This window comes from Bidens hawaiensis, unplaced genomic scaffold (genome assembly GCF_021521415.1).
Source record: "Bidens hawaiensis isolate Kalapana, Puna unplaced genomic scaffold, B.hawaiensis_p1.1 tig00009459_1, whole genome shotgun sequence".
Classification (NCBI taxonomy): domain Eukaryota; kingdom Viridiplantae; phylum Streptophyta; class Magnoliopsida; order Asterales; family Asteraceae; genus Bidens; species Bidens hawaiensis.
Genome location: NW_027491703.1, coordinates 29,792 through 41,891, shown reverse-complemented (window position 1 = coordinate 41,891; position 12,100 = coordinate 29,792). Strand labels below are relative to the sequence as shown.

Here is a 12,100-nt window from a genome sequence, read left to right as displayed (position 1 = left end):
CCAGATAAACACACTTAACGACAACAACCATAACAAATCCATTAGCGAGACTTGGGGATTGTTAAATGTAGATAAGCCGTACCTCTATTATGAAGGATAAAGAGACACACTCATGTAAACCTTCGACTCAAACATCAGAATTGCATATGAAAATATAACAAAGCATAGTGTGTTTCTCATACAATCTAAAGATTCTAAACAACATACAACAAAAAGGTACTAAATCAGTAACATATACGACATTATAAAAAAATGAAGACAATAAGCAGAGAACACACAAAAGACCAAAACTAGAGCTGTAAACTAACTGAACGTTCGATGAATTGTTTGGTGATAAGTTCGTATATGCTCGTTCCTTAAATAAATATACAATCATCAAGAATTTAATAGAGGCCACACCCGTTAAATTGTGTTAATGAATGGTCAGTAATATGTTCATTTAGGTTCAATGAATAAAACAAGTTCAATATTCCTTAACAAACGAATATGTACACAAATTATTTCGTTAGATAAATGCTCTAGGAAATGAAAAATTATACATCCGTTAAAAAGCAGTTAAACCTTATGAAACGATTACGTGCCATATAATAATTTAGGGGCGGATAAGAGTCGGCGGCGTCGGAATAACAACCTTAAAAATGGTAGGCGGCACCGGCGCCGGCGCGCCGACAATTCAAGTTCAACTTCGTCTAATCTCATCATTCATCGGAAACTGTCGGTCAAGGCAACCCCTACATAACCTCTTTCGGTATAACCCAGGTAGTTGAATTGGTTATCTTGAAATATATGTTATGCACACCAACTGTTTGATAAAAAGCCTGGCTTTTTAATTCTTGGATATCTAATAAATAACTTATTAGATGCAAAGTTTATGAGTTTTCCTGAATTAATGATTGAGTAGTGATTGTATATAAGCAAATTTTGGATACAGGTTGCACACAATCATTCATTTTGGTGTGCAACCGAGTCGAGCTCGAGCTGACTTGTCAAGCATGAGCTGGCTTGATTTGCGTCCGAGCCAAGCTCAAGCTCAACTTTTAGCCTAGTGGGGAGATTTCCACCCGAGCCAAACTAACTTGTATACTGAATTGCTAGTGTTAAATTGCTATATATATATATATATTAATTCTGCATGATATTAAAATTACCGATATCTCAAATATCGGTCCTTGACGGATATCCGATATTTTTCCACATTAACTGCATATCGGTCTTTTGCACCCGATGCTGCTACGTTTCTGAAAAGAGTTCAGCGGGTCGTGCACAGTAACTCAACGATGCCGAAGAACGATAACTTTGTTTTCAGTAGGATCGGTTTTGCTATTCAAAAGGGGGTAGTGGCACAGCTTGTTGCCCGCCTACATGCCTCTCTACTGTAATTGGATCCTTTTATCTTAAATATATATATATATATATATAAATTCAATATACTCTCATACCATTAACAAATTAACCTTTTGCAACTTACAGAACACTAACAATTGTAGTGGCAAATAGGAACTGATTAAGATTTAAAACACTAACATTAAACACTAAAAATTGACAACTAAGACTTAAAAAATTGATATCGGAATCGGTGATATATCGGTCCATATCGCCGATAATATGGGGACCGAGATTTTGGACCGATATTGTACCAAAGGACTGATAACCGATATATCAGTGATATATCGGCAATATCGACTGCATAGCTCGTATAGTTTCGAGCTCGATTCTAGTCCGAGCTAGTGCTGGCTCTACTTGAATTCGGCTCTTGAGCAACTCTATTCTAGAATATAAGTAACAATCCGCAACCAATGCCTCATGACCTAGACGTTGGAGGTAAATACCGAATCGTCCTTTAATTATATGTGGTTTGCGGCACAAGGAAGGAGTCTCGGAGTGCAGTAATTATTAAGTTTTGGTATAATTGCCTATTTAAGTTAATTATCTATTATTTTTATTACTTAGAGGACAAGTAATGTGAGTCCTAGTTATAGTCTATTCGAGTTATGTTGAGCTATGGTAGGAATTTTAATCAAGTTTTGAGTCTATGGTAGGAATTGTAACCAAGTTTTGAGTTATATTCTTGGTTTATTGGTTACCCTGTGGTTAATAGCGCTCATAGTGCGCGCGATGGCGAATAGCGTAGCGAAGTGCTATCTGAGTTTGGCGCCTCCATAGCATGAATGCGTGATAATTGGTGGGGTTTTCAGGTCTTTTTTGTTTTAGTATGTATTTAGCGATAAAAAATACCTATAAAATAGCAGGCTTCTAGGTTTTGTGTGTGTGTGTGTGTTTACATGTATAAAAACAACGTATTTGGAGATAATATACATATAAAAAATTACTAAAATTTTCTTCTAGTGTATCGCTAAACATAAAATAGCGCCCGCACTATCGCTATGTAGCATATAGGTAGCTTGTCACTAATGTCCGCTATTGCTATTTACTCAAAACGTTTATATCAGTTCACCACCTTGACTAGATAGTCGAAACACCAAAACCCGTTCTTCACCAACTGAATATGCATACTTAAAAATTTAGGCCTGCGTAATAGTTATTAAGTCTCAATTCTCGAATCCAACTATATAGACTTTACAACAAATTTACATGTTTAAACTTATACATTATGTTTCTATATATGTTTTAAGCACCATTCAATCCACATGTTCAACTCCAAACACGCTTAAGGTGAAGACCAACTTCTTTCACTTAAAAGGAAGAACAAGAATAGTTAGATGTACATCTAACAATGTAAATATTTACTTCCTAATTATATAGGATTCGTATCCACCAACTGTTAGGATCGGAGTCACACACAAACACGAATACAAAAGTAAAACCGAAAGAATAAACGAAAGAGACACAAGGATTTAAGTGGTTCGGTCACGGTGTATGACCTACGTCCACTGTCGATAACTAGGGTTTTCTTATTATTGAGTGATACCAACTTACAAGTACAGGAGAGAATATATAGACTAGACAATTAGGGTTTAACCCTTTAACTAAACTGGGCCTGATTAGAGCTTTTGGGCTTGGCCAAAACTCAAACAGCTTAATCTCCTAATTCTGTCTATTCGTCTAAACCGGACCCGACCCATGATGGATCGGAGACCACAACATAACAATCTCCCACTTGGGCTTCGAGACATCTTCTCTAAACCACCACTTGGATGCGTCAAACATTTCAACCTGCTCCCATTTGGAGACGTAAAATGTCTTCACCTGCATTGCCTTGTACATGTAAAATAAAACCCATCTGGTTTTGCACCTCCTAGTTACCCTTCGCCTTCTCAACATTATTCCTCAAGGCCTGCTGAAGCTCTGCACAGCTTCAGCTTATCCAGCATCACCGGCTTGGTGAACATATCTGCTGGATTCTTAGCACCTGAGATATTTTTCAAACTGAAAACACCATCACTGATCAAATCTCTGACAAAGTGATATCTCCTCCCGATGTGCTTAGTCTTCGAATGATAGACTGGATTCTTCGCAAGTTTCACTGCACTCTCATTGTCACAATATAAGAAGAACTCTGCCTGTTTCTTTCCCAACTCTTCAAGAAAAGTTCTCAACCATATTAATTCTTTACTTGCTTCAGCTGCTGCCATATATTCTGCCTCAGTGGTTGATAAAGCAACACTTTTCTGAAGTCTGGACATCCAACATACTGCTGTTCCCCCAACTGTGAAAACATAACCAGTAGTGCTTTTAAACGTCTTCTTACATCCACCCAGATCAGCATCTGAATAACCCCTGAGAATTGTATCCTTCCCCTTAAAACATAACCCCAAACTGGAAGTACCCTTTAAGTATCTGAGTAACCATTTCACCGCTTCCCAATGTTCCTTTCCCGGATCCGACATAAAACGACTAACTACCCCGACAGCATGAGCAATGTCTGGCCGTGTACAAACCATGGCGTACATGAGACTGCCAACAGCAGATGCATACGGAACTTTAGCCATCTCTGTTCTTTCTTCCTCTGTTCTGGGAGACTGGTCTTTGGTAAGTTTGAAATGACTTCCCAAAGGTGTGTTTCTCGGTTTAGTCTTCTCATCATTCATCCTGAATCTTTCTAACACTTTCCCTATGTATTTCTCTTGGGATAGTGTTATGGAGCCATCTTTCTTTCTGGATATACTCATCCCCAAAATCTGTTTGGCTGGACCAAGATCTTTCATCTCAAATTCATCAGACAACTGTTTCTTCAACTTGCGAATCTCCTTCATATCAGATCCTGCAATTAACATATCATCTACATAAAGAAGTAGAATGATATATGAGCCTTTAAACTTCTTTAAGTAGCAGCAATGGTCGGCCTCGCATTTCTTGTACCCAGTTCTCACCATAAAATCATCAAACTTTAGGTACCATTGCCTAGGTGCCTGCTTCAGACCATACAAGCTTTTCTTCAATTTGCAGACCCATTTTTCTTTCCCGGCAACCTGAAATCCCTCAGGTTGTGCCATATAGATCTCCTCGTCAAGATCACCATGTAAAAATGCTGTCTTAACATCTAATTGCTCTAGATGTAAATTTTCTGCAGCAACAATACTTAAGATCAATCTGATGGTGGTCATCTTCACAACTGGAGAGAATATTTCATTATAATCAATTCCCTTGGAAACCCTTGACCACTAAACGAGCTTTGTATCGTTTAGACCCATCATGTTCTTCCTTGACTCTATAGACCCATTTATTCTGTAGAACTCTTTTATCTGGTGGAAACTTGGTTAAAACCCATGTCTGGTTTTTACTCAAAGAGTTCATCTCCTCCTTCATAACATGCTCCCATTGGAGCGAATCTTTCAACTTAAGTGCTTCATAATAACTCTCTGGCTCACCATTTTCAGTTAAAAGGAGATAATTAACTGAAGGTTTGTAACGTACCGGCTGTTTAGAAACTCTGGTGGACCTCCTAACCCAGTGCTGAGGCGGGTCAGGTTCTTGTGGAGACTGTTCATCCTCAGACTCTGAACTCCCACTGTCAGAGACTCCCTCTGACTCTTCATTTCCACCAATATCATCATCTTCAAATTCAGGAACTATGGTTTCTTCAGTTTCTGTCTCGGGTTCGGTAGCTGACTCAACTGTCTTTTTCTGAGCATCAATTTCATATTCAACCTGCTCTTTCTGAACCCTTGATTTTGAAGTGTTTCTATCTTTGTATAACTCAGCCTCATTAAAAGTTGCATGCTTGCTTCTGACTACTTTTCTGCTTTCTAAATCCCAAAGCCTGTAGCCCATTTCGTTTGACCCATATCTAATGAAAACATATTTTTTAGCTTTAGCATCAAGCTTGTCATTTTTCACTAGATCATAAGCGCTACACCCAAAGACCTTCAAATGCTTATAATCTGCAGCTTTACCTTTCCACTCTTCTTCTGGTGTCTTGAAACCCAGCGGTACTGACAATCCCCGGTTAATTAAATAAGCTGCAGTGTTAACTGCATCTGCCCAGAACGTCTTTGGAAGCCCGGCATTAAGTCTCATACTTCTTGCCCTTTCATTTAACGTCCTGTTCATTCGTTCTGCCACTCCATTTTGTTGAGGAGTGCCAGGGACTGTAAAGATCATCCGAATACCGTACTCTTCACAATAATCACGGAATTCTTTGCTAACGTATTCACCACCGTTATCCGACTTCAAGCATTTCACCTTCAAATCAGTTTCCAATTCAACAGCAGTTTTCCATTTCTTAAAAGTATCAAAAACATCAGATTTATTTTTAAGAAAGTAAACCCATACCTTGCGTGTCGAATCATCAATGAAGGTGACATAATAGTGCGATCCTCCCAAAGAAGAGACTGAAGTTGGTCCATAGACTTCAGAGTGAATAAGCTCCAATTTCTGAGCTTTCGGTTGTTTTCCGGTCTTCACAAAAGATACTTTCTTCTTTTTACCGAAAACACATGGTTCACAAAATTCAGATTCAACCTTCTTCAGTTCTGGATTTTTCCTCTAGCAACGAGCATTTTCATCCCTTTTTCACTCATGTGGCCGAGTCGTTGGTGCCACAAACTAGACTGACTCGGTCCACTGGTCACTGCATTTACCCCATCAGCTGGAATTTCAACCATGTATAAAGTGCCCTTCTTTTTACCTATGGCGTTCACAAGATTCCCTTTCACAACTTTCCATTGACCCCCACCAAACATAACATCATATCCTTGGTCATCTAACTGCCCAACAGAAATTAGCTTTCTTCTAAGGCTAGAAACGACCCGAACATCCTTTAGAGTCCATGAGGTGCCCAATGAAGTTTTTAGTTCAATATCCCCCATCCCCGTGATATCAACAGCATGATTATTAGCCAAACGAACTTTACCAAAATTACCTGTTCGGAGATTCTTCATCTTCTTCGTGCTATAAGTGGCATGAAAAGATGCACCAGAATCCATAATCCATGAATCTGTTGATTCTTCAACACAGCAGATAAGAGTCTCTTCTGAACCTTCTGAATCATCTGAACCGGTGGCCAGATTAACTTCCTTCTTAGATTCTTTCTTTTCTTTTGAAATTGAGGGGTTAGGGCATTGGTTTCTGAAATGCCCCATTTCTTTGCAATTCCAACACTCAATGTCTTTTCTGGGCTTTGACTGACTTCTTCTTCTAGACTTTGACCTACCCCTGCCATTACCTTTCTCTCTTCTCCTACCTCTCCCTTCGGTGCTCAATATAGAACTAGATGTCTCACCAGAATTCCTTCTTCTTATGTCATCCCCTAAAATCAAATCCCGGACTCCTTCAAAAGTAAGCTTAGTATTCCCAGAAGAACTACTAACTGCAGTAACAGTCCCTGACCAACTTTCGGGTAACGAGGATAACAAGAGTAACGCTTGAACTTCATCATCAAACTTGATATCAACAGAAGACAAACGAGAAATAATAGTGTTGAAGTCATTAACATGAGAGGTAACAGATGCCCCTTCCTTCATTCTGGTGTTAACTAGCTGTCTAATCAGAAATACCTTGTTTGATGCAGAAGGCTTTTCATACATATTTGACAAGGCTTTCATAAGACCATACGTGGTAGTTTCATTTACAATATTGAATGCCACATTCTTAGCTAGTGAGAGTCTAATAACAGCTATGGCTTTTCTGTCAAGTACCTTCCACTCATCATCTTTCATACTTTCCGGTTTCCTCTCTTCTAGTGCTTCCATTAAGTCTTTCTGACATAGCAAATCCTCAATTTGCATTTTCCACCATCCAAAATCCTGACCATCAAACTTCTCAATCTTGATCTTTCCGTCCTCAGCCATTATCCAAACTGAGTTTTGATTACAGCAAACAACCAAACTACCCAAGGAATAAAAGGACTGGAAACTGATCAGAAAAAACGAACCAGCAGCTGCGGAACCCTAATCAGCGGCGGCGGTACTGTAGCGGCGGCGGTACTGTAGCAGCGGCGGTGGAACTGTAGCAGCGGAGCAGCGGCGGCGGAACTGTGTGTATAATCGAGAACCTGGCTTTGATACCAATTGTTAGGATCGGAGTCACACACAAACACGAATACAAAAGTAAAACCGAAAGAATAAACGAAAGAGACACAAGGATTTAAGTGGTTCGGTCACGGTGTATGACCTACGTCCACTGTCGATAACTAGGGTTTTCTTATTATTGAGTGATACCAACTTACAAGTACAGGAGAGAATATATAGACTAGACAATTAGGGTTTAACCCTTTAACTAAACTGGGCCTGATTAGAGCTTTTGGGCTTGGCCAACACTCAAACAGCTTAATCTCCTAATTCTGTCTATTCGTCTAAACCGGACCCGACCCATGATGGATCGGAGACCACAACATAACACCAACTAATCCAACCCATTTCGCCCTAATTTACCTGAAATTTATCATCTTCATGCCGATCAGTAAGTATTTGTTCCAATATTATGTTCTATGTTAGTTTTATTAACTTATTGGTCTTGTCTATAAAAATCTCTATGCTATTACAGGCCAAAAACATGTTTTGATGCGACAATCAAGACCGTTCACCGGAATAACAAATTTTTTATTCAATAAAAGGTATACATAGTGTATTATTCACAAGTTCACTTTTGATTTCCAACTGTCAACTTTTATCTAATTTTCTATTGAACTAGCAGAAATACAGATGAAATACAAAACAGCACCCGCAAACGTTTAAAACCAGGAAAATTATCACCCCGCCGTCCCGTTCCCAATCACATAATAAAGCCTCCTTATGTGGCATCTAAGAAGCCACCTGGCATTGCAAGTGGGCCTGAAGTGCACGATGAAAAGGGTATAGAATGTATGCGAGCTTCCAGTAAGCTCGCTGCACAGGTTCTTCAGTATGCGGGTACATTAGTAAAGGTAATATTTGATTATTATTATTATTATTATTATTATTTATTTATTTATTTACCCTTTGATCTGAACTGGCTAATGAATTGGCAGCCAGGTGTCACCACAGATGCCATTGATCAAGAAGTTCACCAGATGATTATTGATAACGGAGCGTATCCTTCGCCTCTCGGTTATGGTGGATTTCCCAAAAGTGTTTGCACTTCGGTAAACGAATGCATTTGTCATGGAATCCCTGATTCGCGTGAGCTTGAGGTTTGATTTATTGATAACATTTAGGACAAATTGCTCTTCTCATCTTTTAGATATATATCATGTTTCACTTTTCAATTTTTTTCATTAAAAGAGAAAAATGACGAAAACGGCCTCACATGCAAGGTTCATTATTGGATTTAACAGGAAAAATTAATGCCTGTTAGCGGAAAGGACTTAGATTGTGACAAAATGTAAACATAAATGCTGATTTCTGTTGTTTTTTTAGTTTTAAGGACAAAAAGTGAAATATGCTATATATCTAAAAGGCCCAAAGTGTAAGTTGTTCTAACAGTAAAAAAAAAAATTAATTTTTAAATTACTCTTCTTATCATCTCGTTCATGACCGATACATTTTTTATAATATATTGCAGGATGGTGATATTGTCAACATAGATGTTACCGTTTATCTCAATGTATGTTCTTTTCATTTTCACATTCATTGTTTCAACATTTTAACAACAATCTGTAAATTTTTTTTTATCATTGAGATTATGAGAATGTGGTGATTACTGGCACAGGGTTACCACGGTGACACGTCAGCAACATTTTTTTGTGGCGATGTCAGTGACGAGGCCAAAAAACTGGTCCAGGTATTGCTTCTATAAACATTCTTTTTCCTTTTTGCATTTTAGTAATAATAATTTTATTTGCTACATTTATAATTTAGGTAACTAAAGAAAGCCTATACAAAGCAATATCCATATGCGCACCGGGAGTCGAGTTGAACAAGATTGGCAAAATCATACAGTAAGAATATCCTACTTTCATTTAAGCCTGACAAAACAGCCCGGTCGGGTTGTGTAATGGGTTAAAATGGGTTCATGATAGTAATATTGAACTTTTGTTTTCTAGTGCTCATGCAGATGAACATGGCTATGGTGTCGTGGAACAATTTGTGGGCCATGGGGTCGGGCGATTATTCCACAGTGATCCAGTTCTACACTACAGTAAATTTTCGAAACTTTGTTTTCCTTAATGTTATAACCTTAAACGTTCCAAACATTAGTAATCGTGTGACGTTGGGTCTCTTTAGGGAATAATGAACGTGGACGTATGATGTTGAACCAGACATTCACCATAGGTATGTTAATGTTGCCAAATTAACATTTTTTTTGACAACCTTAATTTTGACAAAACTCGTGTTGTAATGGTTTTGAGTTTGTTTTGGGCAGAACCGATGTTGACAATGGGTAGTATACACCCGAGAATGTGGGATGATAACTGGACGGTTGTCACTGAGGATGGGAGTTTATCGGCACAGTTTGAGCATACTATTTTGATAACCGAAAATGGTGCTGAGATTCTAACACGATGTTGATTGTGAGCTAAAGATTATTAAATGCCAGCTTTTCTTCATACTCTATGAGCATTCATTAGTGTATTTTTGCCAATTTGTACTTGTCATTTGTTAAAACAGTAAAAAAGAAAATAGCATAAGGGAGTGGGAATTATAATTGTCTATTTTCTATAGTGCGTCTTGATCTTTTGATCTTTATCTTCTTAATTCAAGATTAATGTCTCCGCATCTCAGCGTAAAAGAAGAAAATATACAAGTATATGACTAAAGTTAAAATCATGCCGCGGTCCATTCCAACAACACAATTCACAAACCGTTCTTTTAAGATCAAAGACATGTTCATGAATTACCATTACAAATCAATTATGATTAATTGCATATTTGCATTAAGTAATCACCATCCCCATGGAAAGCATACATCACCACATATGCATGATTAATTGCATTAACTAACCATTATCACATGATAATTATGCATCAATACAAATCCCATGAACCCATATCACATGATCAACTTTATAAGCATAAATATTTTACTTGTATAACAATCCCAACACTTAACCATGCATAGTGTATAACATACATAAAATCAGTTTAATCACACATGAACAACATTACATATTCATCCTTGTATCACCAACACCACCACGGCACCACTGCCATGGTTTCTATCATCGCTACCACCGACACCATAAAATCACAATCATTGTCTCTTTCTTTGTAACAAACATTACTATCCACTTTATAACTTATTTGAACTACTTAAAACTCACTAAATAAAATCGTTTAAATTATCTGAAAAATATTAATAAGTGAAATAATTAATTAGAAAAAAAAACAAAAACAATAATATTATATATTTATCGTCCTAATCGATAAAGGTTTAACATAAGTTAAATTTGTACGTAGTTTGAACCAATAGAATGCAAAAAAGTTGAGCAGTTGAAAGAAAACAAAAACTAACAGCCATGACACTCAGTTGCTCAGACGATTTCTTCATCGACCACAATTGCCACCACTAGCTGTCACAACACCATAACCATAGCTGTCGAAGCCACTTCCACCTGGTTGTCACTAACAGCTATAAAATTAAAGAAATGAAGAATGACAATTATTTGTTAACAGAAGAACATAAAATTCAAGAAATAAAAGATAATCTTGTACGAAGCAATTTTCTGAACCGATTATCTTTGAAGCAATTAGTATGTTTACATTTTACAAAGGTGCGAAAGATTCAACAGTGTTCCTTTTTATCACATACTTTATGGCTGCTGGTGGTGGTGATCATTAGTGATTCAATATTTCAAAAGTTTAGACTAAGTGGGATATTGATTATACAATAAACAACATTTTAAAACAATATAATTTGTGTGATTCAATTTAAAGCTACCATGTATCATGACTCTATAAATATCTCCAAACATTAAGCATTCTAAGCATCTTGCTTAATATCAAAGACCTATTTCTATATATATATCCAACACGCGTTTTGTACTTTTGCATCATCTTGTCGCCGCATGGCTCTAACAAAGCTAAGCCTAACTATTCTCTTACTAACTCTGACCATTATTGACCTTGAGAGTGAGTATGTTGAAAGCAGGCACTTAAAACATAGCCGAAATGGTGCACCGTATGCAAATAAAGTTCCACTAGCTAAACCTATGGTTAAGTTTCAGATGCAGTCGCCACCACCACCATCGCTACATGGTGTTTAAGACTTTAGGCCAACAGCCCCAGGACACAGCCCTGGGGCTGGGCACGCTGTTCATAACTAGTGTAAACAGCAACTTATAATTTGTATGCATATATGGCTGATGGCTCATGTAATGTAACATTTCTGTAAATTTTTATTTTTTAATAACAATTAACTCATTTCAGTCATCATACTGGAAACTCATTGAGAAACTTAACCCCATCAATAGAACAATTCATAAGTACTTAGTAATGTACACAACATGCATCAAACTCCAGAAATCGTGCAAATATTATTCTCTAGCAGAAAGTGGTAACAGTTAAAATCACCTTGGCAATAAGAACACAACTAATATCGAACAAAAATGAATGACCAAATGCATTGCAAGGGTGTCCATAAAATGTAGTGATATTTAAAACCTGACGTGACAATGTGACAACACGTCGCATTATGGATTATACAAAACAAATAAGATAGTATTGCATTATGTAAACTAAGAGCACCTGCATTTTTTGGGGTCAATGGACTTGCAACGAAGAGG

The 12,100-nt window shown here is 37.5% G+C and overlaps 1 protein-coding gene across 1 annotated transcript; it reads left to right on the top strand.

Moving 5' to 3' along the window:
* The first annotated feature begins 638 nt into the window (after positions 1–638).
* On the top strand, positions 639–9,926 carry LOC143532557 (methionine aminopeptidase 1D, chloroplastic/mitochondrial-like). Its single transcript, XM_077027579.1, has 10 exons — positions 639–759; positions 7,945–8,014; positions 8,095–8,323; positions 8,408–8,569; positions 8,941–8,982; positions 9,088–9,159; positions 9,237–9,316; positions 9,422–9,516; positions 9,603–9,650; positions 9,742–9,926. The coding sequence occupies exons 1-10, from the start codon at positions 639–641 to the stop codon at positions 9,885–9,887; spliced, it is 1,065 nt and encodes a 354-aa protein (XP_076883694.1). The 3' UTR covers positions 9,888–9,926.
* The last annotated feature ends 2,174 nt before the right edge of the window (positions 9,927–12,100 follow it).

Excerpts from the sequence above, each read along its gene's own strand:
- LOC143532557 (XM_077027579.1), top strand. The coding sequence starts at position 639 with ATGGTAGGCGGCACCGGCGCCGGCGCGCCGACAATTCAAGTTCAACTT. Across the intron at positions 8,324-8,407 it reads ATGCGGGTACATTAGTAAAG|CCAGGTGTCACCACAGATGC; the intron begins GTAATATTTGAT and ends ATGAATTGGCAG. Across the intron at positions 9,317-9,421 it reads AAGATTGGCAAAATCATACA|TGCTCATGCAGATGAACATG; the intron begins GTAAGAATATCC and ends TTTGTTTTCTAG.